Below are 23110 nucleotides of genomic sequence, written 5' to 3'. Positions count from 1 at the left end.
TGGAGGCTTCAGGGCTTCCTAGTCATCACTGACACAGAGCGGACTTTTTTAGCACTGGGATGCCCCGCCGGAGGGGTGCGCCGCTCGGCCCCTGGTCGTGAGCCATCGGCCGGCCTCGCCGGTCTGCCAGATCAGATAGCAAAGCAGACTGTCGGCACCAAAGAATGTCCTCGGCGAGCTCGGCATGCTGGGAGCGCCGGCTCCGAATGTCAAAAGCCCGAACATGGGTCGGTCGAAAAACTCGCATCGCCGTGCCGCGTGACGTGGTGGGGGCTAGGACCGCTCAGACCGGCATGGATGTTCGGGTTTTATGTGCGTGCCGGTAAGTTCCGGCCAGGGCTACGTCTTTGACATCAAGCGTGATGCTGATTCTCTCTTGACCGGTCCACTTATCTGTGATACTTTATTATGTTTTTTCTTTTTTTTTCAGTTCTTCACCCCTCTACCCCATACCATGTCTTTTCTAGTGTCCTGTTTTCCAGACACGTAACAAAACCCCACCCCATCCCCGGGATTCACTTTTCATAATCCCGCCACTCCTTGGGGAACAGAAACTCTATCCCGTCTATCGGGCCTGGGCATTTAGGGTCTCCTGCCTCATCGGACTCCTGCCATTGTCTCTATTAAGTGTTCCAGAGTCCCAAGTCGTCGTGCAGTCCCTCCCCCCCATTGTAGGAGTAACCTACATTTCCCCACGTCAAGTACTCCTGCAGCAAGATAGCGATGCAAAGTAGCCGTGGGCTGTTTTCCCTGGAAAAGTGACAGCTGTGGAAAGAGAAGCTGTCTGAGCAGAGTGAAAGCGGAGCTCTGTCAGCAGAGGGCGGCTGAGGATACCACCACAAGGTCTCAACCAGCAGGTCTCCCGCTGTGTTTTAACAATTAAACCCTTTGGAGCCATTGATGACTGACCCTTACTGCGCTCCATCGGTTGTTTGTGCTTGAAGAGAGTATCTGTACTGAGTAAGGTCTGTGCTTAGGGAGAGTGTATGTACTGAGTAAAAACGTCTGTGCTTAGTGAGAGTATCTGTACTAAGTAAGTCAGTGCTTAGGGAGTATGTCTGTACTAAATAAGGTCAGTGCTTAGGGAAAATATCTGTACTAAGTAAGGTCAGCGTTTAGGGTGAGTGTTTGTACTGAGTAAAAAGGTCTGTGCTTAGTGAGAGTATCTGTACTAAGTAAGATCAGTGCTTAGGGAGAGTATCTGTACTGAGTACGGTCTGTGATTAGGGAGATTGTCTGTACTGAGTATGGTCTGTCATTAGGGAGAGTATCTGTACTAAGTAAGGTCAGTGCTTAGGGAGAGTATCTGTACTGAGTACGGTCTGTCATTAGGGAGAGTATCTGTACTATGGTGAGTGCTTAGGGAGAGTGTCTATAATGAGTACGGTCTGTCATTAGGGAGAGTGTCTGTACTAAGTAAGGTCAGTGCTTAAGGAGAGCATCTGCATGTCCTGGTATATTCAGGGGCCCCAGCATTTTATGCGGGCCCCTGAATATGAAAACTTACATGTAAAATTGTATGGAGGGACCATGGTGTCTGGCTATGCTCCGGTGGCCTGTACTACGAAGCGGGGTTACTGGCTTATCGGGGTAACTTGTCGGATTTAAGGTACCACGGTTCAAATGCACTTTATATTCGTTCACTTACATTTTGCCCAGACTACCTTAAACCCGATAAGTAACCCCGCTTCGTACTACAGGCCACAGATATGTCGTGTGCAAGAAGGTCAGTGTAAATGCAGAAGATTCGTTTCTGAAGGTTCCTCACTCTGTCAGTGAGCAAACCTGCATGAAGTGTAAGGGAGAATGAGGCCTGCTTTTTCCAGAAATCTGGGTTCCTCCATATAACTCCTACTCGGGCACTGGGAGTGCAGGCTGGCAGTCCAGCTACCATCAGCGCCCTCGCCAGCTTCCCCCAGTTCTGTGCAGGAGCCACTCTTCCCTCTGAAAGATTAGCGTGTGCTTGTCCAACTGGCACAAATGCCTCTCAGGTGTCCAGTGCTTCAATAAAAGGCAGTCTTTTCAGTGAGCTGTCCGTGCTCTTTGTGATGGATTAACTGTGCCTGGGCTGATTGGGCTGCTTTTGTGTTACACAAAACGCAAACAAAAACGCAGCATGTGGTCTACGGGGGGGGGCTTAGCAAAGCTGTCTGAACGAGGCTCTTTGGGCTCTGGACTGGGCCACATCCACCTTGTCAAACAGCGTATGTTTCATGTAGCTTAGACATTTTGTGAGGTAGGGGGCGCCAAAAGGAGCAGCTGAGAGGCTGGCCAGTGGGCTTTCAGGCCCAAGCTAGCATAAAATGCGAGCATAAAATCGAGTTTGTTTTCTCAGCAGTTACATTCAAGACCGTGCTCGCCGGTGAGGTCTCTGCCCAGCCGGGAATATTCCGGACTCCGTAACACAGTGATGAAATTTGTAACAAATGTCCAGCAGAAAATAAAATGGTGTCCATTTGCTCGGACGGCCTGCAGCACGATGTGGTTTGCCCCTGGGCGCCCACAGAGTGCTACGTCCTCCTTGGGTGGCAATGTGCTTAGCGATCTGGTCTCCCGGCTCTACTAGGAGCGCCGGGGGGGGGGGGGGGGTTTGCCGAGGCCACGACTTGAGTCGTATCTTAATCCGACCCAATGCATGTGAGCCATCGTAGCCGGCTTAGCGAGCCCCAGAAATTCCTCGCCGCCTGCTCTCATGACCCTCCCCAAGGGAAGGTGATAACTCCTTCACAGCTGGTGAATGAGCCTTCTGTGGTCCTATCACAGACGCTCTCCTGACGGGCTGATGGAATAATAGTGGCCCTGAGCTGTTCCAAATCGGCTCCTTTACTAAAAAGCTTCAGGGGGAGAGAACATTCTAGAAACCTGAGCCTATTTGAATGGTATCAAACGGCCTCTGGCACACACCGGTGTAATAGGCTTACACTGATGAATATCGGGAACAATCACAGATGGGGTTGTTCCACTGAAAGAGGCTTTCCGGCTTAGGAATGCTTATTTACTTTTTTTTGGGGGGGGGAGTGTCTGTTGGCCAAAGTGATGCTCCTGTATGGGAGCGGGAGGCTTCCCTATGGCTTCAAGATGACCCCCGCCGTTACATAATTCGGTGTTGGCGGCCCAGTAATCGAGCACAGAACAGACTTCCTGTCTGCTGTGGGCTGCAGTGGTTTCCAGATGCTTCTGAGGCTCAGAACATGTGGTGAGTGTGGAGGCAAACCCTGCAAGGTGTCACACTGGAAGCTGTGACAGCTGACAATATGTGTCTAGATCCTTGTGCTGTAGAGCCCCCAAAACATACACAACACCGTGGGTAGGGAGTGGGGGAGTGAAGAAAACTCCACCCTCTGTCCACCTCTCCTCAATTCTGTCCACCTCTGCCCTCCTCTCTCCACCTCTCTTCACCTCTATCCCCTTTCTTTCACCTCTCTTCACCTTTGCCCTTTTGTCTCTACCTCTCTTCACTTCTCTTCACCTCTATTCACCTCTGTCCTTCTGTCCACACCTCTCTCCACCTGTCTTCAATTGTGTTCACCACTCTTCACCCCTGTCTACCTCTCTTCTCCTCTCTCTACCTCTCTTCACCACTATCCATCTCTCTTCACCTCTCTCCTCCTATCTTCACCTCTCTTCGCCGCTATCCACCTCTGTTCATGTCCGTCTACTCCTCTTCACCTCTGTCCCGTCTTCCCTGTAGACATCGACGAATGTGCGAACTACACAGTCTGCGGGGCTCATGGCTTCTGCGAGAACAGCCAGGGCTCATACCGCTGCTATTGTGACCGCGGTTACATCGAATCCCCTGGCATACCTGGGTGCATCGGTACGTACAGTATGGCACCCTCTTACGGCTCCTCTCACAGATAAAGCCTTTATAGGATTTAGCCCTTCCGATTGGCCAGAGGTTTCCCCAATGAGCTCGTTGCCGTTGCTTCTCCCCTCCGCAGACACCAATGAGTGTGAGATGGGCGTGGCGCCGTGTGGCGAGGCCTTCTGCGAGAACGTGGAGGGCAGCTTCCTGTGCATCTGCAGCAGCGACAACGAGGAATTCGACCCCGTCACCACCAAGTGCCGCGACCGTTCCCTCATGACAGGTAACTCCCCGAACTTGTGCCCAGAGCAAGTCTCACAGCCCTCAAGTGAACGAGTTAAGCCCTTCAGCTGGGGAGCCTCCATGAGGTCGTTCCACTGGAAGGTACCTAGGGTGTCTCCTAAATAAAAAACAGTGAACACTCACCAGCCGATTCCCCAGCGCCATAAAGGGGAAAAGCTATAGCTTCTGGCAGACGTGACCTCCAGTCTATTAATCCAGCGAAACGGAACACGTCTGTAAATGTAGAAGTTGTTAGAAGTACGAAGGCAGTTTTAAAAAGGCCTGTGAGAGGAATGGCTGATTTTAAGTCAACACTGTGCTGTCTGTCCTCTTAACATGAGTAGAGATTATTTACATAACCAGAATGTCTGCTGTATGGTTGTATGCGTTAAATCTCCAAAATGGCTTGTGTACGTTTAGTGGATTCCAGCATGGGGGGGGGGCTCTGTTGACTCACCATTCTGTTATTTGTTTGGGGACTTATAATCCCATGGGCTGCTGACACACACGTAACATTCACTAACAAATGAACAAATTCGACAAGCAAGCTTATTGTCAGTTAGTGGAAGTGGTCTCAATTCTGCCCTCTTGTGGTTTAATTCTGAAATTGCTTTTTCTCCTGCCGCAGGGGGTTTTCCTACGGGGTTGGGTGAGGTTGACAATATTGGACTCCCCAGGAATCCCAAGGTTTTACCTCCAAGCACCCCAGCAGCAGTTGACGAAGGGGATCAGAAGGAGTGCTACTACAACTTAAACGACGACATGATCTGCAGCAATGTTCTGTCCCGCAACACAACCAAGCAGGAGTGCTGCTGTACCGTGGGCGAGGGCTGGGGTGACAACTGCGAGATCCACCCCTGTCCAATCAGAGGGAGAGGTGCGAGGGGCTGTGCCTCTGGGCGGGGTCATTGGGCGGGTCACGGTCAGAGAGGGCGGGTCAATGTGAAGGAGAGGGCAGGGCCATTGGGCAGGTCACTGCCAGGGGGCAGGTCAATGTCAACAGGAGGGCAAGGCCATTGGGCAGGTCACTGCCAGGGGGCGGGTCAATGTGAGGGAGAGGGTGTGGCCATTGGGCAGGTCACTGCCAGGGGGCAGGTCAATGTCAACAGGAGGGCAAGGCCATTGGGCAGGTAATATGAGGGGGAGGGCGGGGCTTGCACACAGGAGAGCCTGGATGATCCAACGAAGTGTCACAGGGAAACCCGCTTTGTCTTTCTCTCTGGCTCACCGACCCCTCATTGTGTCTCTCAGCTGAGTACAGCGAGCTGTGCCTCCATGGCTTTGGCCTCATCCCCCCACGTTCCTCAGCACAGAGCCTCAGTCAGCAGCCATTTGAAGGTGAGCAAGACTATCGATTCCTTTCCAGGCACACCACCTCTCCAAGGAGTCTGGGGCTGTGCTCTAACATTGGCCAGGACTGTGCCTCAAAATCCTCGCCCGTGACACTCGGCCAGCCCAAAAATGAGCAGCTCGCAGGTTCCGCAGCTTGTTCTGTTGGATCCGCTTTTGCAAGACACCTCGCACTTTTGGTGATCCGATTTCAGTTCTGGAGACAGAATCACACCAGCATATACACTGCTGAAATGGGTACAACTGAAGGACGCATTTACTAAATTCACTCAGTCAGGCAGATACGTTAATGGGATTATAATAATCAGTGCATTATAATAATGAGTCTTCCCCACCCTCCACCCCTCCCTCCATCATTCCCCCCATCACCTCTCCATCCACCCCAGATGCGGACGAGTGCGAGATGTTCGGACAGGAGATATGCAAGAAAGGGCATTGCAGCAACACATACGGTTCATACTCCTGCTTCTGCCAGACGGGCTATTACTACGACACCGTGAGGCTCGAGTGTGTAGGTGAGTGCCCCCCCCCAGCCCCCACCCCCGCCCCCCACCAACTCTCTCAGTGCCTCTGCCCTTCCTGTTAAATTAATACTAAATAAATATGTCATGCAGTTAATGAATTACTTAAAATGCACTGAATGAGTCAGCCATTCCTGGGGTGTCTTGGGGGGGTCCACGCTGTGCTGCCCCCATCCCCGTGAATGAGGATGTGTTTCCATCTGTGTGCCAGACCACAACGAGTGCGAGACAGAGAACGTCTGTGTGGACGGCATGTGCATCAACATGGAGGGTTCCTTCGCCTGCTTCTGCAGCCCACCGCTGGTCCTGGATGGTACCCGGCGCCGCTGTGTGGCCATCAACACCACAGAGGGTGAGTCGACTGGGGGGGAAAGTGTCACGACCCGATTAGGAGGGTCACCTGAGCCCATTTACACTCCCTTCCCCCGACAGAGGGCTATGACCCAGACGATTACGAGAACATGGTGGAAATCTGCTGGGAATCACTAACGGATGGGAACGTCTGCGCCCTGCCCATCCTGGACCGGCACACCACGTATGCAGAGTGCTGCTGCCTGTTTGGTGTGGCCTGGGGCAGCCAGTGTGCCCTCTGCCCCACACGCACGTCCGGTACGCCCCTGGGTCACAGGCCCAGCCCTCTGCACCTGTCTCATTCACATGCCTGCCTTTTGTAAAATGCCATTGAGTTTTGATGTTGATGTCACTGTCTGTCTGCCTGTATCTGTCTGTGCGTGTCTCTGTCTGTCTGTATGTCTGTCTGTCTGTATCTATATGTGCGTGTCTCTGTCTGTCTGTATGTCTGTCTGTCTGTGCGTGTCTCTGTCTGTCTGTATGTGTGTCTGCCTGTGTCTGTCTGTGCGTGTCTCTGTATGTCTGTCTGCCTGTGTCTGTCTGTGCGTGTCTCTGTCTGTCTGTATGTCTGTCTGCCTGTGTCTGTCTGTGCGTGTCTCTGTCTGTCTGTATGTCTGTCTGCCTGTGTCTGTCTGTGCGTGTCTCTGTCTGTCTGTATGTCTGTCTGCCTGTGTCTGTCTGTGCGTGTCTCTGTCTGTCTGTATGTCTGTCTGTCTGTGCGTGTCTCCATCTGTATGTATGTCTGTCTGTCTGTGTCTGTGCGTGTCTCTGTCTGTCTGTATGTCTGTCTGCCTGTGTCTGTCTGTGCGTTTATCTGTCTGTCTGTATGTCTGTCTGCCTGTGTCTGTCTGTGCGTGTCTCTGTCTGTCTGTATGTCTGTCTGCCTGTGTCTGTCTGTGCGTGTCTCTGTCTGTCTGTATGTCTGTCTGCCTGTGTCTGTCTGTGTGTGTCTCTGTCTGTCTGTATGTCTGTCTGTCTGTGCGTGTCTCCATCTGTATGTATGTCTGTCTGTCTGTGTCTGTGCGTGTCTCTGTCTGTCTGTATGTCTGTCTGCCTGTGTCTGTCTGTGCGTTTATCTGTCTGTCTGTATGTCTGTCTGCCTGTGTCTGTCTGTGCGTGTCTCTGTCTGTCTGTATGTCTGTCTGCCTGTGTCTGTCTGTGCATGTCTCTGTCTGTCTGTATGTCTGTCTGTCTGTATCTATCTGTGCGTGTCTCTGTCTGTCTGCCTGTGTCTGTCTGTGCGTGTCTCTGTATGTCTGTCTGCCTGTGTCTGTCTGTGCGTGTCTCTGTCTGTCTGTATGTCTGTCTGCCTGTGTCTGTCTGTGCGTGTCTCTGTCTGTCTGTATGTCTGTCTGCCTGTGTCTGTCTGTGCGTGTCTCTGTCTGTCTGTATGTCTGTCTGCCTGTGTCTGTCTGTGCGTGTCTCTGTCTGTCTGTATGTCTGTCTGCCTGTGTCTGTCTGTGCGTGTCTCTGTCTGTCTGTATGTCTGTCTGCCTGTGTCTGTCTGTACATGTCTCTGTCTGTCTGTATGTCTGTCTGCCTGTGTCTGTCTGTGCGTGTCTCTGTATGTCTGTCTGCCTGTGTCTGTCTGTGCGTGTCTCTGTCTGTCTGTATGTCTGTCTGCCTGTGTCTGTCTGTACATGTCTCTGTCCATCTGTGTGTCTGTATATCTGTGTGTGGGGGGCATGTACATATGTGTTCTGTTTTTGCAGATGACTATGCCGTGCTGTGTAACTTGCCCAGGAGGGCCCCCGGTGACTCTGACAGCCTGCGTGAGAGGCCAGGCTACGAATATGGCCCTGATGGCCTCGATCGTCCAGAGAGCCCCATGTACTGGGGGGGCTATGGACCCGTCGGGGGAAGCAGCTACTTCAACAGCCTGGGCCCCGAGTATGGCCCCCAGGAGCCGCCAGGAGGCCCTCCCTATGGCCGGCAGGTCCCCCCTGAGGACTACGGCCCACGGGAGCTGGTGCGAGTGCCCGTCCATCGGCCCCGCCCATTCGAACGCTACAACGGTGTGACTCGCCAGCGCACAAACGCACACACTCAGGCACATACGTACGAGCATTAAATGTTACTTGAATGGAGTACTTCCAGATCAGCTTGGCTGCCAGAGTAATTTAATTAAATGCTGAATTATTGATTTTTAACGTGAAAATTAAAATTAAATGAAGTCCAACCGTTCAGCCATAAAGTATTGCCAGATGATGTTTGGCGACGCTCGGATGCGGCGAGTGAAAACCGGTGACCCTGCCCCCCTTCCTTCAGAGCGTTACGAGGGGTTTGAGGGCCTGCGAGCCGAGGAGTGCGGCATCCTGAACGGCTGTGAGAACGGCCGCTGCGTGCGCGTTCGCGAGGGCTACACCTGCGATTGCTTCGATGGCTACCATCTGGACCTCTCCAAGATGGCCTGTGTCGGTAAGCCTTCCCCACCCCCACCACAGTCTATGCCACGCCCCCTACCATGCTCTAGCCATGCATCCACCACAATCTATGCCAAGCCCTCCATGCCACGCCCCCTACCATGATCTATGCCATGCATCCACCACAATCTATGCCAAGCCCTCCATGCCACGCCCCCTACCATGATCTATGCCATGCATCCACCACAATCTATGCCAAGCCCTCCATGCCACGCCCCCTACCATGATCTATGCCATGCATCCACCACAATCTATGCCACGCCCTCCATGCCACGCCCCCTACCATGCTCTATGCCATGCATCCACCACAATCTATGCCACGCCCTCCATGCCACGCCCCCTACCATGCTCTATGCCAGGGGTCGGGAACCTTTTTGGCTGAGAGAGCCATGAACGCCATATATTTAAAAATGTAATTCCGTGAGAGCCATACAATATGTTTAAAACTAAATACAAGTAAAAGACCAACATTTTTAATGTACAATAAGTCTCTGAATTCTTTTTAATAACGCTGTTATGCTGTTGCTAACCAATGATGAATAAAGTACTTCTTACCATTAATGCGACTTATGGTGCTGAATGGTTCTGCTGGTGGCTTTGTAGTCTGGGTGATACGTCGTGAGGTTAAGCTTCATGCAGGCATTGAGACTTCCATCCGTTAAACGTGATCGTAGGTTGGTCTTAATGTTCTGTGATTGGCTCCAGCCACCTGCAACCATGAACATGAGCGGTAGGAAATGAATGGGTTGAAATACATGAGCATGTTTTATATTTTTAACGTTATTATTTTTTTTATTAAAGATTTGTCTGTGAGCCAGATGCAGCCATCAAAAGAGCCACATCTGGCTCGCGAGCCATAGGTTCCCGACCCCTGCTCTATGCCATGCATCCACCACAATCTATGCCAAGCCCTCCATGCCACGCCCCCTAATATGCTCTATGCCATGCATCCACCACAATCTATGCCACGCCCTCCATGCCACGCCCCCATCAGATCTATGCCATGCATCCACCACAATCTATGCCACGCCCTCCATGCCACGCCCCCTACCATGCTCTTTGCCATGCATCCACCACAATCTATGCCACGCCCTCCATGCCACGCCCCCATCAGATCTATGCCAAGCCCCCTGCCACCCATCCCTTCTTGTAGAGGCGTGCGTGACTGGGCTGACAGAGCAGCTCCTATCCCGTCAGAGGCGGCAGCAGCCAGAGCTGAATGGCTGGCACACGAACGTTGCATGTTCGGAATTTGCAGCATTCCACTTGAAAAGTGGGGCCCCTCCTTAATCCCGGCACGGCCCACACGCTATGGCAAGCGGATTCCAGCCTGTTTTGGTTTTAGCGGCATCTGTGGGAGATGTCGCTCAGAAACCTGGAGTAAGAGAGGCATAGAGAGGTTCCCTCCCCCCCAGTGGGAGATCAGGCACTGAGACACACCATGACGTGCAGAATAACCAGCTTCTTGAGTCATCTGCTCGTTAAAGGTGACGGAGATGATCCATTATCATGGATAGCATTTGGGGATGGGGGGCAGATAAACCCAGTGATCTAGGTATGGGGTGGGTGGGAGTCTCCACTCAGAGATATTAATTGCCTTTAAAAAGCCTGTCACTTAAAATGGGACGGAGGGTGGGAATTCCCAAGGTCCCCCTCCAGGGATTGTGCTCTCTCTGCCAGGAAAGTGCCACCCTCCCACCCCCTGCCCCAAAACAACCCCCACTCACGGCTGCTTCCAATTTAGCTGTTCCATTGAGATGAGACTGTTTGTACTGCCCCCCCCCCCTCCTTTCCCACAGGTCAAAAACACTGAGACAGGCAGGGCTGCTCTACACGCAGCCGTACGCTGTAGCCATGATACCTGCACCCATCTTTGGGGAGTGTTCAGTAGTGTTCAGGAACAGTGATGCAAGTGAGGCTTCAAAAACCTGCATTAGCAGGGCTAGCCGTGTGCTGTCAGTCGATATGGATGTTGCTATCAACCTGCTATTGGGCCCCCCCAGGCCGCGATTGACAGTTCATCACACCCTTGGGGGAACTGCATCCGTTTTCCTGCCCAAATGACTTCCCACCTTCTCATTACAGACATAAACGAGTGTGAGGACATCAGCGACAACGTGCCCCTGTGCCAGAATGCTGTGTGCTCCAACACCGAGGGCTCCTACAAGTGTACCTGCCTGCCTGGCTTCATCGCAACACCCAGGCCCCACGAGTGCATCCCGGAGGCCGGGGAGCCTGCGGGGAGGGAGGCCGAAAAGTAAAAGGGACATGGGTTGGGGGAGACGGGGATCACTGCTTGCCAGGCCAATGGCCCAGTCTCACTTCCTGCGTCTCTCTCCCGCTGACTCCACTCCCACAGTCTGGCACTAAAACCTACCACAATAACAAAGGAAGAATGTTCGGCCTAAACATATGCAAACACACACACAGACATACCCGTCGGTCGCTGTACAGTCCGGGATCTCTCCTGTCCCTCTGTTTGTACTAACCCCCATGAAATGCATACGAGAAACCCACCCCCTCCTCCCCAGCCGTCCAGCCCCGGCCTGCCTCTGTAGCCACCAGGCAGAATTTTATGTACATACACGTTTTTTGATTTTATTTCTTTTGTCCTGTTAATTATTTATTTCTTTTAGGGAAGCTTTTTTTTAAAAAAAAATAACTAACAATGCTAAGTTATGTTTTGTACAAAAATATATATATATGAATAAATACTGGGTGGCTGTGTGTTTTGAATTACGTCTGAATACGGCCTTTCGTCAGGGATGCAGGGAGAGAGATATGAAATGCGCAGCGTTTCCTGTATCTCCACGGTAACAGGTCCGGTGAGGATGTATGTGCACCGCACTCCCCGTAAGTGTGTCCGTGCAATAGGCGTGGTGAGATCGACCTCTGTCGATCGCCCAACCTTCCTCTCCAGCGCATGGACACAGCAGCTCAGCCTCTCTGGGTCCCCTTCACATTCAAGCACACGACCCCCACTCGAGGAACGTCCCTGAAGTGGCTAATACCAGACCAGACCCCCACCCAAACCACACCGCCACCAGTGCAGGGCCGGAATTGTTCTCCGGACATCTCAAAGCTCCTGCCCCAGAGGATGATCTTCTCATATTCATGAGACCACCTTCAGCCAGCCCCTTGACCCAGTAGAGCAGCCCCTAATCAACCTTAGACGTCAAAAGCTCGCTCTGTGGGGCCCCTCATGGGAAGAGCGGGCAGGAATGACACACCCCCTCCAGCTAACCAGGGGGAGTGCTGTAATATCTTATGTGGAGTCATATCACTTCAGAGCCTGTCTGCTCTATCATCACCGGCAAAAGTATGGCAGTGTCGTCATGTGTTAGGGTTAGGGTTAGGGTTAGACAGTGAGAGGTAGGGTTAGGCTTAGTCAGTGAGAGGTAGACAGTGCCACAGCTGCCAGTATGCTTGTGCTTTAGGTGTTTCATCACGTCCACCTGCTATCTGTACTCCCAAAATCTATGCAGGAAATGATTCTTCCAGTTGGGAGAACCCAGAGAGCAAACTGAGGCTCTGATGACTGGGTTTGACATCATCTGTACAGTTCTAGTCCTAAGTATTTAATGTACAATTATTTACACATTCTAATTATATAGTGCGACCAGAATTTGTGCAAAAATGGATCAAAGAACAAAAAAAATGCATATTCCTTTTCTATAATAACTTTAGATTTTTCTATTTCTGTAATATTGTGTCTGTTTTAACATTGTTTGTGTATGGAAAAAAGTGGTTTACACTGTACCATAGAAAGTGTATGTATCCTGCCCTGTGGTGCAGACAATGGAAGTGATTTTAGGGCCTGGCAGAGTTTTTTGGACACAGGTGTACCGCTGTTCCACCTTTCCGGCTCAGAATCTGGCCTGTTACCCTTGGCAACTCGACATGGTCACAAGGATGCTTCTCCAGGACCGTAGGATTAGTTTATATTAGTTTACACTTTAAAAAGAATGCTCCGCGCCTTTAATGTGCCTTCAATGTAACTGTACCACAGGCCTGCATGGCCGTCTCCAGAGAATCAGAATATATCAGACTCGTTAAGAAATGGGAGCCAGTTCCCTCTGTGGAATCAGGGGTTGCCATGACGGCTGTGTCATGGATGTTTGGAATGTGCCTGTGTCCCAGAACGTCCTGTCGACCCCTAAAAAGTGCAGGCACTGTTCCCGGTAATGGACGATGCCTTTTTCTAATGACTGATGCCCTCGACCTGCATTCCCAATTCCGTACACGGTGTTTGTACAAAGCAGACAACACCAACTCCACTGGCTGATTAGTGAGTCTTCCGTTGCGGTTTTATCAGGGGCAATGAACTCTGTAAACCATCAGTGATAAGAACTGGCTGTCTCTACCCAGCACTGTGATTATCTTCAATGTGGTGTACATCCCCATGTTTACCTCTACAACTTTTTCAGTCATTGAAATAAAATTAGAGAAAAGACATGTGTTGCGTTTATTCCCACCCATCTAGTATGATAATAAGCATTAACAATAATAAACAATAAACACAAACATTAATTACTAAGAAACATATCCTAGCATACTATATACACCTGTGCACACTTTGTGTAATAGAATATGTTCATGTGATAAATTTATGTTTACACTATCATTGCAGAAATAAATTTTCCATTCAATTGTTAAATATATTTAACAAAAAAAACTATAACACTGTTGCATTAAAGATAACGAAATACTTAAGTTGTTCACGTGAATTTGTGTGTTGTACCGCCATCCAGCGGAGAAATACATCTTCAAGGCTACAGTTCGATTCTTTATGATTGGTTACGGGCACAGAAACCATGCTGTCGAGTGGATTGTGGGACTTGTAGTCTTCCGTCGCCTTCCCAGCCTGCCGAGATCCGGTGGGGAAAAACAACATCTCCCACCAACACACATATCAATATGTCCGTTACTTCTTAACCAGCTGTTGTGATCTTTAGGTGCGTGTTTCGGCAGAGTTTAAATACCCTGTGTGTGTGAAAGAATTGCGTGAGCGTGCTGTGTTCGTGTAATCCTTTTATTTAGGCTGGTGGAGGGTAGCCGGTTATTATTTACTAATAGTTATTATAACAAGTAGCCGCTTCTCTCTCTCGCGGTGATTAAAACGCTGCTAATGGGAGTTTTTAAGGCCAATATCTCAAAATATGTTTCGAACGCTAATCATTTCTGTGCCGTTTTCAGATGCTGCATAATATATACGTTTTCATTGAAATGACTCTGCAGCCATCGCTATTTACTGAATTCAGAGGTTGACGTCCTTTAACACTTCATACTGCCCACAATGAACACGATCATTATATTAACGGCATCAGTATTATAGAACCGAGCGTTGAAATGCCGGCGTTGCAAGTGTAAGAGGAGTTTCTCTTCAGCTCGTATCGCTTTATTTGTGTCAATGGAGAGCCAGCGATGCCAAATGCAGCCCCCGGGAAAGGAGGATCTCGGTACCTTGCGGAGGCGGAAAGGCGGCGGGAAGACGAACGAACGGGAGGCGATTAGGGCCGGAAGACTGGGGGGCTCCGAGGGGGCGAACGGGCGGCCTGCGGCGGCGTCGGAGGACGCGAACGGGCAGCCTGTGGAGGGGAAGCGCTCGCTGCAGGACGTACATAGGAGGACTGGGACATGCAGTGTATTGGCGCTGGTGGCCGTCCTCTCCTTAACCACCCGCTTCTACAAGATCCTGGAACCGCCGCATATATGGTGAGCTGGGGTTTTATTCTGCTTTTACTGAGAATACGCGGTAACAGTGATGGGGTAAATGATAACGCTGCACATTAACAATGCACTATTGTAACGTAAATTTAACCTGTGTACTTTCTCATATCTACATGGATTAGAGGATATAATCCGCATCAGAGTTACAAAGGTTGTCTAGATCTGCAGGTGCGTTTTGATCTAGTTTCAAGTTGACTGCATACTCTTATCGGCCCTCCTGGTGACAAGGCTGCTTCTCCAGAAGTGAAATGCAGTGTGAAACGATGTATGTTTCAGCTGGGATGAAACCCACTTTGGAAAAATGGGCAGCTTTTACATCAACAGAACCTTTTTCTTTGATGTTCATCCACCGCTGGGTAAGGTAAGAGACCTACTGTTCATTTAAGATTGAGTTTAACATGGAACCGGCTGTTGGTGTTGAAAGCTAAATTCTGTTTGACATCATAAGCCAAATTCAGATGACACTGAGCGCTTGTTTGCTAGATGCTGATTGGTTTAGCTGGTCACCTGACTGGCTACGATGGCAGTTTCCCGTTCATCCGGCCTGGGGATAAATATGAGCATCACAATTACTGGGGGATGAGAGGGGTAAGCACCTCTGCATGGTTTGCTTCAATTGTTGACCTTTTCACTTTTTTACTGGAGGATAATGGGAATTGACACCGTCTTTTTTTTTGATAGCTATGTGCCCTCTTGGGGTCCTGTCTCCCCCCTTTCGCCTACCTCACCGTGCGGGAGCTGTCACGGTCTTCAACTGCAGCCCTCATAGCCGCTGCCACGCTTGTCTTTGGTGGGTGGTGGTTACCGTAGTAACAGACTTTTGTCCCAAGTTTGTAAGGTGCTTTTCCCTGTCCGAGTATGTGAGCTACCTGGCATCAGATGGGTATGCGTCTATGAGCAGGCAGCTTTCTGAGTGTGAGCTATGCAAGTTCACATAAGGAAAGAGCTCCATGCAGTTAACTTATTCCTGTTTTATCAAATGCAGATACCGGCTGCATCACCATCTCTCAGTACATCCTACTGGACCCCATTCTCATGTTTTTCATAATGGGCTCAGTGCTGTGCACGGTCAAGTTCAACCAGCAGAGGCACAGGTAGGGATGTCTCACATCTTACTCATTGCATGTTATTTATGTGTCTTGCTTTTTGTCACTGTGGTTTTGGTGTTTGTGTTATCTGTGTGGGCCCTCTTGATGATCATGTGACTTCTGATTGTGTTTATTATTTTCACATAACTGAAAAATACTAAAGTGGAGAATCTTTTCTGTTTTCTAATGATTGTGCTGTCTATGCTGAGGTTTTGTGTATTTGTGTAGGCCGTTTAGCACCCCCTGGTGGCTGTGGCTGGTGCTGACAGGGGTGAACTTGGCGGGGGCTCTGGGGGTGAAGTTTGTGGGGCTGTTTGTTATCATGCTGGTGGGACTGAATACAGCGTGGGACCTCTGGAGGCTACTCGGAGACCTGGATATCCCTCTGGTACTGATTTGTAGGGATGTGATTGCTGACATTCTGCTAACTGGGGAGTGCCAGTATAGTAAAGTTGTCATCTGTGTCTGTCAGGCGGAGTTTTGGAAGCACTTGTCTGCCCGGGTGTTTGGCCTGATCTTGCTGCCATTGACTTTGTACATCATGATATTCGCTGTGCACTTTGTCGTCTTAAAAAAAAGGTTGGTGTGAAGTCAAAACCAAACCTGTACCTTTTATCACCAAAGTTTTAAACATCCAGCATGGTACTTATCACAAAGTTTTTCACAGAATATTAATTAGTAAATGAAAATGGAGGTTTTGAAATCTACAGATGTATAATATAAAACTGTGATGGTTCGCAAAACTAGCAAGCTGTAGCAATGAGCTGTTATAAAAAGGAATGCACGTAACTGCTATGCAAGTATGGATTCCGCATATAAAGCGATTCCCTTGGACAGTTTCCTGTCATAGCAGCACAAATGTGGATTTATTTTATGTGCATCCCTGCCGTTATGACAAGAAATTACTAGGGATGCACAGATTCCACTTTTTCTGTCCGATACCGATACCTGTGCTTTGGGTAACAGCCGATACCAAGTACTGATCCAATACCAGTGTTTAATTAATAAGCTTTAGGTTTTTGTCTCACATTGAGATCATTCATTTATGTGTAAGGCAACATCAGGCCTATCTTAAACCTTAAACAAAGCTTTACTGACTCTGTAAAACTAAATAACACATGCATGCAATGGCCACTGAACACAAGCGCGCTGGTTAGTACACACATACCGAGTTGGCTGACTATGGCATATGCTGCAGTTGAAGGCATTTCGCAAGCTGGTTTAATTAAAAAAAAAAAAAAAAACGCAAAAGTGCCATTTGGAAGTATTTTGCAGATGAGCATGGAAAGGCTAAGGATGTCGATAAGCCTCTATGCTAACAATGCTACAGAGTTGTGGCGATGAAGTCAAGTAGCACATTAAACCTGGCGAAGCATCTTAAAGACGGACATCCCAGTCTTTATGATAAATTTCGCGAGGTCAGTAAAGCTTGCGTTTCAGCAACACTGAACTATTTAACACTTATCAAAAATGTTAACTTGGCCGGCGCACACCTTAACATTAGCCGTTTATCTATAAGCAGTTAACATACGGGTAACGTGTTTGTTGGCTATCATTAAGGTAGTGGATAGGCGCAATGGCTAATAATAAAATAATGTAGCTAATGTGGGAACAATGCAAAAATGTTCTATTAAATCCTGTAACGCCCAGTCACACTTGTATACCGTTGTATACCGATATAACTTATAAATACCATGATATAAATTTTTGGCAACACCAATTGAAATGCAGCAGCTTTAAGTTTTAACGTAATGCTGCAATTAAGTGGTATCAGTTCTTTGTATGGGTCATTTCATATGAATACTGGTATGAGCAGAGTATCGGCCCAGTGCTGGTATCGGTATTGGTGCATTCCTAGAAATTACCATGCATTTTAACCTTTATGTGGCTAATTTGTATTTTTCATGGTATAAAGGCTAAATTGCACAGTGATTTCTTGGCATAAGTGTGAATGCACATAAAATCAAAGCATTTGGGCTGCTTTGACAAGAAATTGCCACACATATCACTTTATATGCCAAATGTGTACTTGCATACCTGTTATGTGCACGCCCTCGTTATGACATTGTTTGAATAGGAGAGACTGTAACTCTGCCCCTAGAGGTGGGTTGCATAAGTGCTCCCTGATGTCCTTTGTTTTCTCCTTCCCAGCGGTCCTGGGGATGGCTTCTTCAGCTCGGCCTTCCAGTCGCGGTTGATCGGAAACAACCTGCACAACGCATCTATGCCTGAGTGTGAGCTGACCACCACCTAGCTGGCGCTGTGGCCTGTCCATCGCTGGGAGTCATGGTTCCCCGGTCATGGTACTAAGGTTTCGGTCCTCAGAGTCCTGTTCTGTCACAGACCTGGCGTACGGCTCCACGGTGACGGTGAAGAACATCCGTATCGCAGGGGGATACCTCCATTCCCACTGGCACCTGTACCCAGAAGGCGTTGGAGCACGACAGCAGCAGGTCTGCACACAGCCTGATCTCTGATCAGCCCCTGTAGCCCTGTGTTGATATAGTCCTGGGTTTTCCCAAGTACTGACAATAAGCAGGAGCTCATGGGAGTTTTACTTCTGAGGGCTGAAAGAAAAATGATTAGTTGAAAGATAAGCAATCAGATTGTAGGGAAGGTGGGTCCAAGCAGCTAAGGGAGACGGGACCAACCAATCAGATGTCTTTTCCTTCTGCCCTCAGAACATTTTTGTCCAAGTAAAACTCCCACAAGCTAAGCATGACTGGGATGTTCTTGTTTAAATTTGCTCTCTGTCTCGCCCTACAGGTCACTGGATACCTCCATAAGGACTATAACAACCTGTGGTTAGTCCAGAGACCAAACAACTCGGAGGGTAAGAGCGCGGCAGCTTGCTTACTGGGCACCATTTACAGACTGAGGATTTCAGCCACTGCTATCCCAACCTTTTCCCTGTCTGTGTTCCAGATCTGTCTCGAATGCCAGACCTTGTTCGCCATGGCGATGTCATCCGATTGGAGCACAAAGAGTAAGCCACACCCTCCAACTGGTATTGGCTTGTGGAAGCCATTCTTTCCCACGTATTGGTCCATGTAATGGTAAGAGAGATTTTAATAATACTTCTCTGTTTCTCTGTAGGACGACTCGTTTCCTGCACAGCCACCTCCACAAAGCACCACTGACCAAGAAGCACCTGCAGGTCACTGGCTATGGCATTGTGAGTAGGGGTATATCTCATCTCCATGATGATGGTCATGACCTGTAAAACCTACAGTGTGGTACTGGGGGGTGGGGAATTACTATATTAATGCTGACCTGCTATATGTTACCAGCTGTTTTCATGAAGATAAACACTGAGGCATAAAAATTGCAACTGGAAATCTGTTTAATGTACAGTGTTTCTTCAGTAATGTTGATGAGAGATACCTGACTGATTTCTGTAGGTGTCCCACCTCCCTTGGAGCTGGGGGTAAAGTTGCCTCCCGTTGGGTATATTACAGCATCGTCCCATGCTGAATAATAAAATGCTGTTTTGATCCATGAAAATTGCGATGTGTGCCATATATTCGTGCGCATTTTGTATCCCACGCACCTCCCCCCAACTCACTTTGCAGATTTGATCATTGGAGGACCCCCCCCAGCCCCCTCTTGGTAAAAATGAGCGTGGTCTAAAAAAAATAGAAATAGTCACGCTTATGAAATCGACAGTTGATCCGCCTGTCGACCCCGGGTGTTTCACTTATCTATAAAAATAAGGCACTAGATAAATCAGTCCAGTTTGGTGCTCTTTATGTTTAGGTTTAGCTTAATGGAAACCCAGTGGTAGCTTTTTAGAAACATTTGGTTAAGTTTCTCTGCGGTGGTGCATCAATAGAGATCTTTTGACCCTTGCAGAATGGGACTGGAGACCCCAATGACTTATGGCAGGTGGAGGTGTGCGGGGGCCGGCGGGGCGACCCAGTGAAGGTACTCCGGAGCAAGGTGCGCTTTCTGCACCGAGCCACCGGCTGCGTGCTCTACTCCACTGGCAAGACACTACCCAAATGGTGAGGGGGGGCGGTGCCCCGCAACCACCACATTTATTGGTCATTACCCTACTCATCTGCTGACTGCCAAAGTAAATTGTAAGTCTAAAGGAAGTCTGTATGGATAAAACAGAATGACTCTAACCTTTTTTTAAACAACTTTAGATTGCATAAAATTTATGCAAAATCTGATAATTATAAGAAAATAATCTTCATTTTGTAAGTAAAGTATCTCTAGTATAAACAAATTAGGAAATAAGTGAGATCAGAAAATAAACGTCGTTTAGCGTGTGTAACATAGTTTCATACGGATGTGTAGCAGCAAGTAGGTAGAGCACATGAATGTGTAACCAGTAGGGTGTTGGTTTGAAGCTCGTGAGGGACCCTGCTGTAGGAAGGTGCTCAAACTGAACTGCTCCTTTGTAAATGGATGAAATCCCATATAGGATTAAAACAACACCACTTGGAGTTGTACTGTGGTTCATGAGACTTACTCATTGTGAGTCTGTCTGTTGACCAGGGGCTGGGAACAGGTGGAGGTGACGTGCAGCCCCTACCTGAAGGAGACCCCCAATTCCCAGTGGAACATCGAGGACCACATAAACCACAAGTGTAGGCTTGGCTGTTTTACTGTAGCAATACTTTTAAATACTTGGTAGTCTCTCACTTTGTCTTGTGATGTTTCATGGTGCAGTGGTCAAAGATTATTGGTCAGTTATTTCTAGTCTACAGTGCCATAATTATCAACACCTCTCTACAATGTAAAGAAGCATTACCCTGTTATAGCAATTTTTTGTACCCCACTGGTCATATGCTTCTTATGGTCTCCAGCAACTGTACTCCAGTTAATGCTCTCATGCATCCTTCTCTCTGTACTGCCAAGCTCCTCTCAGTAAGGCTTTGTCGCTGCCTGGTGTAAAGGCAGTGGATGCAGTACTGGTGTGTTTCTCTTTTCCACAGTGCCCAATATCAGCCTGTCGCTGCTGAAGCCATCTTTCCTGGAGATCCTTGTGGAGTCTCACATCGTCATGATCAGGGTGAGCTTGAGCTGAAAACTTGATGTCTTTGGCTACTTGATGGCTGTGTTGACCAAACGCCGAACGCTTTCTTGAATGTTGTCACCTTCGGCTAGGGCAACAGCGGACTGAAACCCAAAGACCACGAAGCCAGCTCCAAACCCTGGCATTGGCCTGTTAACTACCAGGTAGATGGCGTGTCATGGTCAGATCTTATGGGATTGGCGGCTTGTGCAGAAATGTTCGTAATCCAAGCCTTTGGTTTCCTTTGAGGGCTTGAGGTTCTCTGGAGTGAACGAAACGGAATATCGAGTGTACCTGCTGGGGAATCCTGTAAGTGTCACAGCCTCTGTCAATCTGTCTAGGAACGAAATGGTAGATGCCAAAGCACAGTGTTTTCCTTTTGATTGGCAAGAAAGATCTTCAAAGGACCATCTCTTCAGACTTCAGAAGTCTATGAAATGTTATAAAGAGGATGCAGGGTTGAAATTTGTGTGAAATGAGTGTGATGGATCTGGTCAGCTCCCAGTCTGGGTGCTTCTTTAGGTCCATCTTCAGGAAACGCTTCCGCTCCCCTACCTTGGCAGGTCATCTGGTGGTTGAACCTGCTCAGCATTGGCCTATACCTGTTGATGGCTACTACTGCTGCTGTTTTGCTCCAGAGAGGGGTTCAACTTGGTGGGAGGAGTCAAGGTAGGGCAGGGTATCTATCTACGTATCCCCTGTGAGGGGATTTGATTGGTTTGAGACCTATTCCTGTCTAGACACACCCCTGTGTTGTAGAGCGCTGCCGGGTGCTGCTGGATGGAGGGGGGCTGTTGTTCCTGGGCTGGCTGCTGCACTACCTGCCTTTCTACACCATGGGCCGCATCCTCTACTACCACCACTACTTCCCCGCCATGCTCTTCAGCAGCATGCTCACAGGTCCCAGATGACGCCCCTCCTTCCTGTAATTCGCACGGACCATTTGGATGGGCAGGCCTTAGAATGGCTCTCTCTGTATCTCAGGCATCACCTTGGACATCTTACTGCAGTGTGGAGATCTACTGTTTCCCCTTGCTGTGGCCCGCGATCTGCACAGAGCGACACAAGGCCTGCTTCTCTCAGCCTTTATCTACAGGTGAGCGGGTAATATCTGCACTGCCACCTAGTGGCCATTTGTCTGACACAGGAACAGATAAACCTTAACTAAATAATCTGATTTGCTTTAATAAATATCTAAGTTAAAAAAAAAGCCACAAATTTAAGCCCCTGGCTTGTAGAATGCTAATGCATTGAACTAAAATGAAAGATTATACAAGTCAGTAAAGCTTCTAAAGACTAAATTTAATTTGATCTGATTTCCTTTTTGTTGCTTATATTTTAAGAAGGTTATAGGCAAAAAAAATGATTGGATTTGGCTGATCAGTGAAGACATTTGGGTCCTGTTGAATCATAGGAATTGGGTACTTTTTAAGTTTTAAGTTGACTCTAATAATGACAATCTTTGTTCTCCCAAAACTGCAGTTTTTACCTGTTCCACCCCCTTTCCTACGGCATGAGAGGCCCCCTAGCCCATGACCCAGCCAGTGCAATGGCTGGCCTCAGGTGGATGGAATCCTGGGAATTTTAAAAACAACAACAAGACTGTTTATTGTAAAAAGCAGCAGCAAAGACCTCGAACTTCCTCACAGTAGTTATCTTAGTGTTCGTCATACATTACTCTTATAGTTTAAATAATGATTGTAGGTATAGAGGTTGCACCTGTGAAGTGTGATGTTAGAGATGTGACTGTTCCAAGCATGAGCTTTCTGCTTGGGTGTGCGTCAGACGCAGGCTTATCCTGAAACTGAAGCAGCTTTTAATTCATAAGGTATTTTCATACCATGCCTTGGTATGCATATTGCATATTCAGTGTTCTGTAAAGGTGTAATTGGTTGCAAAATGAAACATTTCCGAAACCGTATTTTCATTTCATCTTATGCAACTGAAGAACCACGACAGCCAATAAAAGGCTCTTTTTTTTTTTCTAACCGACATACTTAGTGTGATCTCTGAAGTCATTTTTTTCCTGAGAAATCACTGTGCTAGATTTGCCTTTAAAATTGCAGTTTACAAAAACGTGCAATATCCAGCTAAGTGCCTTTAGAAAAACTTTGGACTTGAAAAACTAATGTAGTATTTCCAGTATTACTATATCCTTTTGTTTAGTGTTTTTTCTTAGCATATTTGTTATTTGTATTAATGCTGCTATGTTTAGTCCCTACTCACACAATATTGGTTACTGTTGTTTCACGGGAATTTCAGTGATGTATTTAAATATAGGAAGTTTTCATAGTTTTTAAATACAGTACTGTTGCTTTTTCACTACATGTTTCTGGAAGATGTGTATGTGAGTTAAGACTTCTTTCTCCTGCAGTACTCAGAACTGAGTCATTTTTTTATATATAAATTAAATTTTATTAAAAATTAACGCGATTTTGTGTCGTCTTTTTCACCTGGTAGTTTTTGTTACAGCTGTACTGAACTAAAAAAAACAACGCACGCATGAACATATATTGCATCACGCATACGAAAGGAAA

General features: G+C 48.2%; 2 protein-coding genes across 3 annotated transcripts in view; both read left to right on the top strand.

Moving 5' to 3' along the window:
* Positions 1 to 13185, top strand: part of LOC125707496 (latent-transforming growth factor beta-binding protein 2-like) — a 53263-nt gene extending 40078 nt beyond the window's left edge. The window contains exons 22-31 of the mRNA XM_048974707.1: positions 3692 to 3817; positions 3942 to 4088; positions 4716 to 4964; positions 5339 to 5425; positions 5824 to 5952; positions 6170 to 6310; positions 6391 to 6567; positions 8022 to 8324; positions 8578 to 8727; positions 10818 to 13185. Coding sequence (XP_048830664.1) covers positions 3692 to 3817; positions 3942 to 4088; positions 4716 to 4964; positions 5339 to 5425; positions 5824 to 5952; positions 6170 to 6310; positions 6391 to 6567; positions 8022 to 8324; positions 8578 to 8727; positions 10818 to 10993 — 1685 coding nt within the window. The 3' untranslated portion in view covers positions 10994 to 13185. The remainder of the gene's footprint in view (positions 1 to 3691; positions 3818 to 3941; positions 4089 to 4715; positions 4965 to 5338; positions 5426 to 5823; positions 5953 to 6169; positions 6311 to 6390; positions 6568 to 8021; positions 8325 to 8577; positions 8728 to 10817) is intronic.
* Positions 13186 to 13627: 442 nt separating this feature from the next.
* On the top strand, positions 13628 to 23001 carry pomt2 (protein-O-mannosyltransferase 2). 2 transcript variants are annotated; one of them, XM_048975429.1, is made up of 21 exons: positions 13630 to 14447; positions 14739 to 14823; positions 14946 to 15050; positions 15144 to 15252; positions 15448 to 15556; positions 15779 to 15938; positions 16023 to 16129; positions 17702 to 17784; positions 17894 to 18003; positions 18317 to 18383; positions 18476 to 18536; positions 18647 to 18725; positions 19403 to 19554; positions 20054 to 20145; positions 20494 to 20570; positions 20666 to 20737; positions 20823 to 20882; positions 21137 to 21242; positions 21333 to 21473; positions 21558 to 21669; positions 22056 to 23001. In XM_048975429.1, the coding sequence occupies exons 1-21, from the start codon at positions 14143 to 14145 to the stop codon at positions 22159 to 22161; spliced, it is 2298 nt and encodes a 765-aa protein (XP_048831386.1). In that variant the 5' UTR covers positions 13630 to 14142; the 3' UTR covers positions 22162 to 23001. The 2 variants fall into 2 exon arrangements, 1 of the variants encoding a protein (XP_048831386.1); XR_007382398.1 differs by lacking the exons at positions 21558 to 21669; positions 22056 to 23001 and having other exon boundaries at positions 13628 to 14447; positions 21096 to 21242; positions 21333 to 21471.
* The last annotated feature ends 109 nt before the right edge of the window (positions 23002 to 23110 follow it).

Source organism: Brienomyrus brachyistius, chromosome 14, assembly GCF_023856365.1.
Source record: "Brienomyrus brachyistius isolate T26 chromosome 14, BBRACH_0.4, whole genome shotgun sequence".
Classification (NCBI taxonomy): domain Eukaryota; kingdom Metazoa; phylum Chordata; class Actinopteri; order Osteoglossiformes; family Mormyridae; genus Brienomyrus; species Brienomyrus brachyistius.
This window is presented reverse-complemented; position numbering and strand designations above follow the sequence as displayed.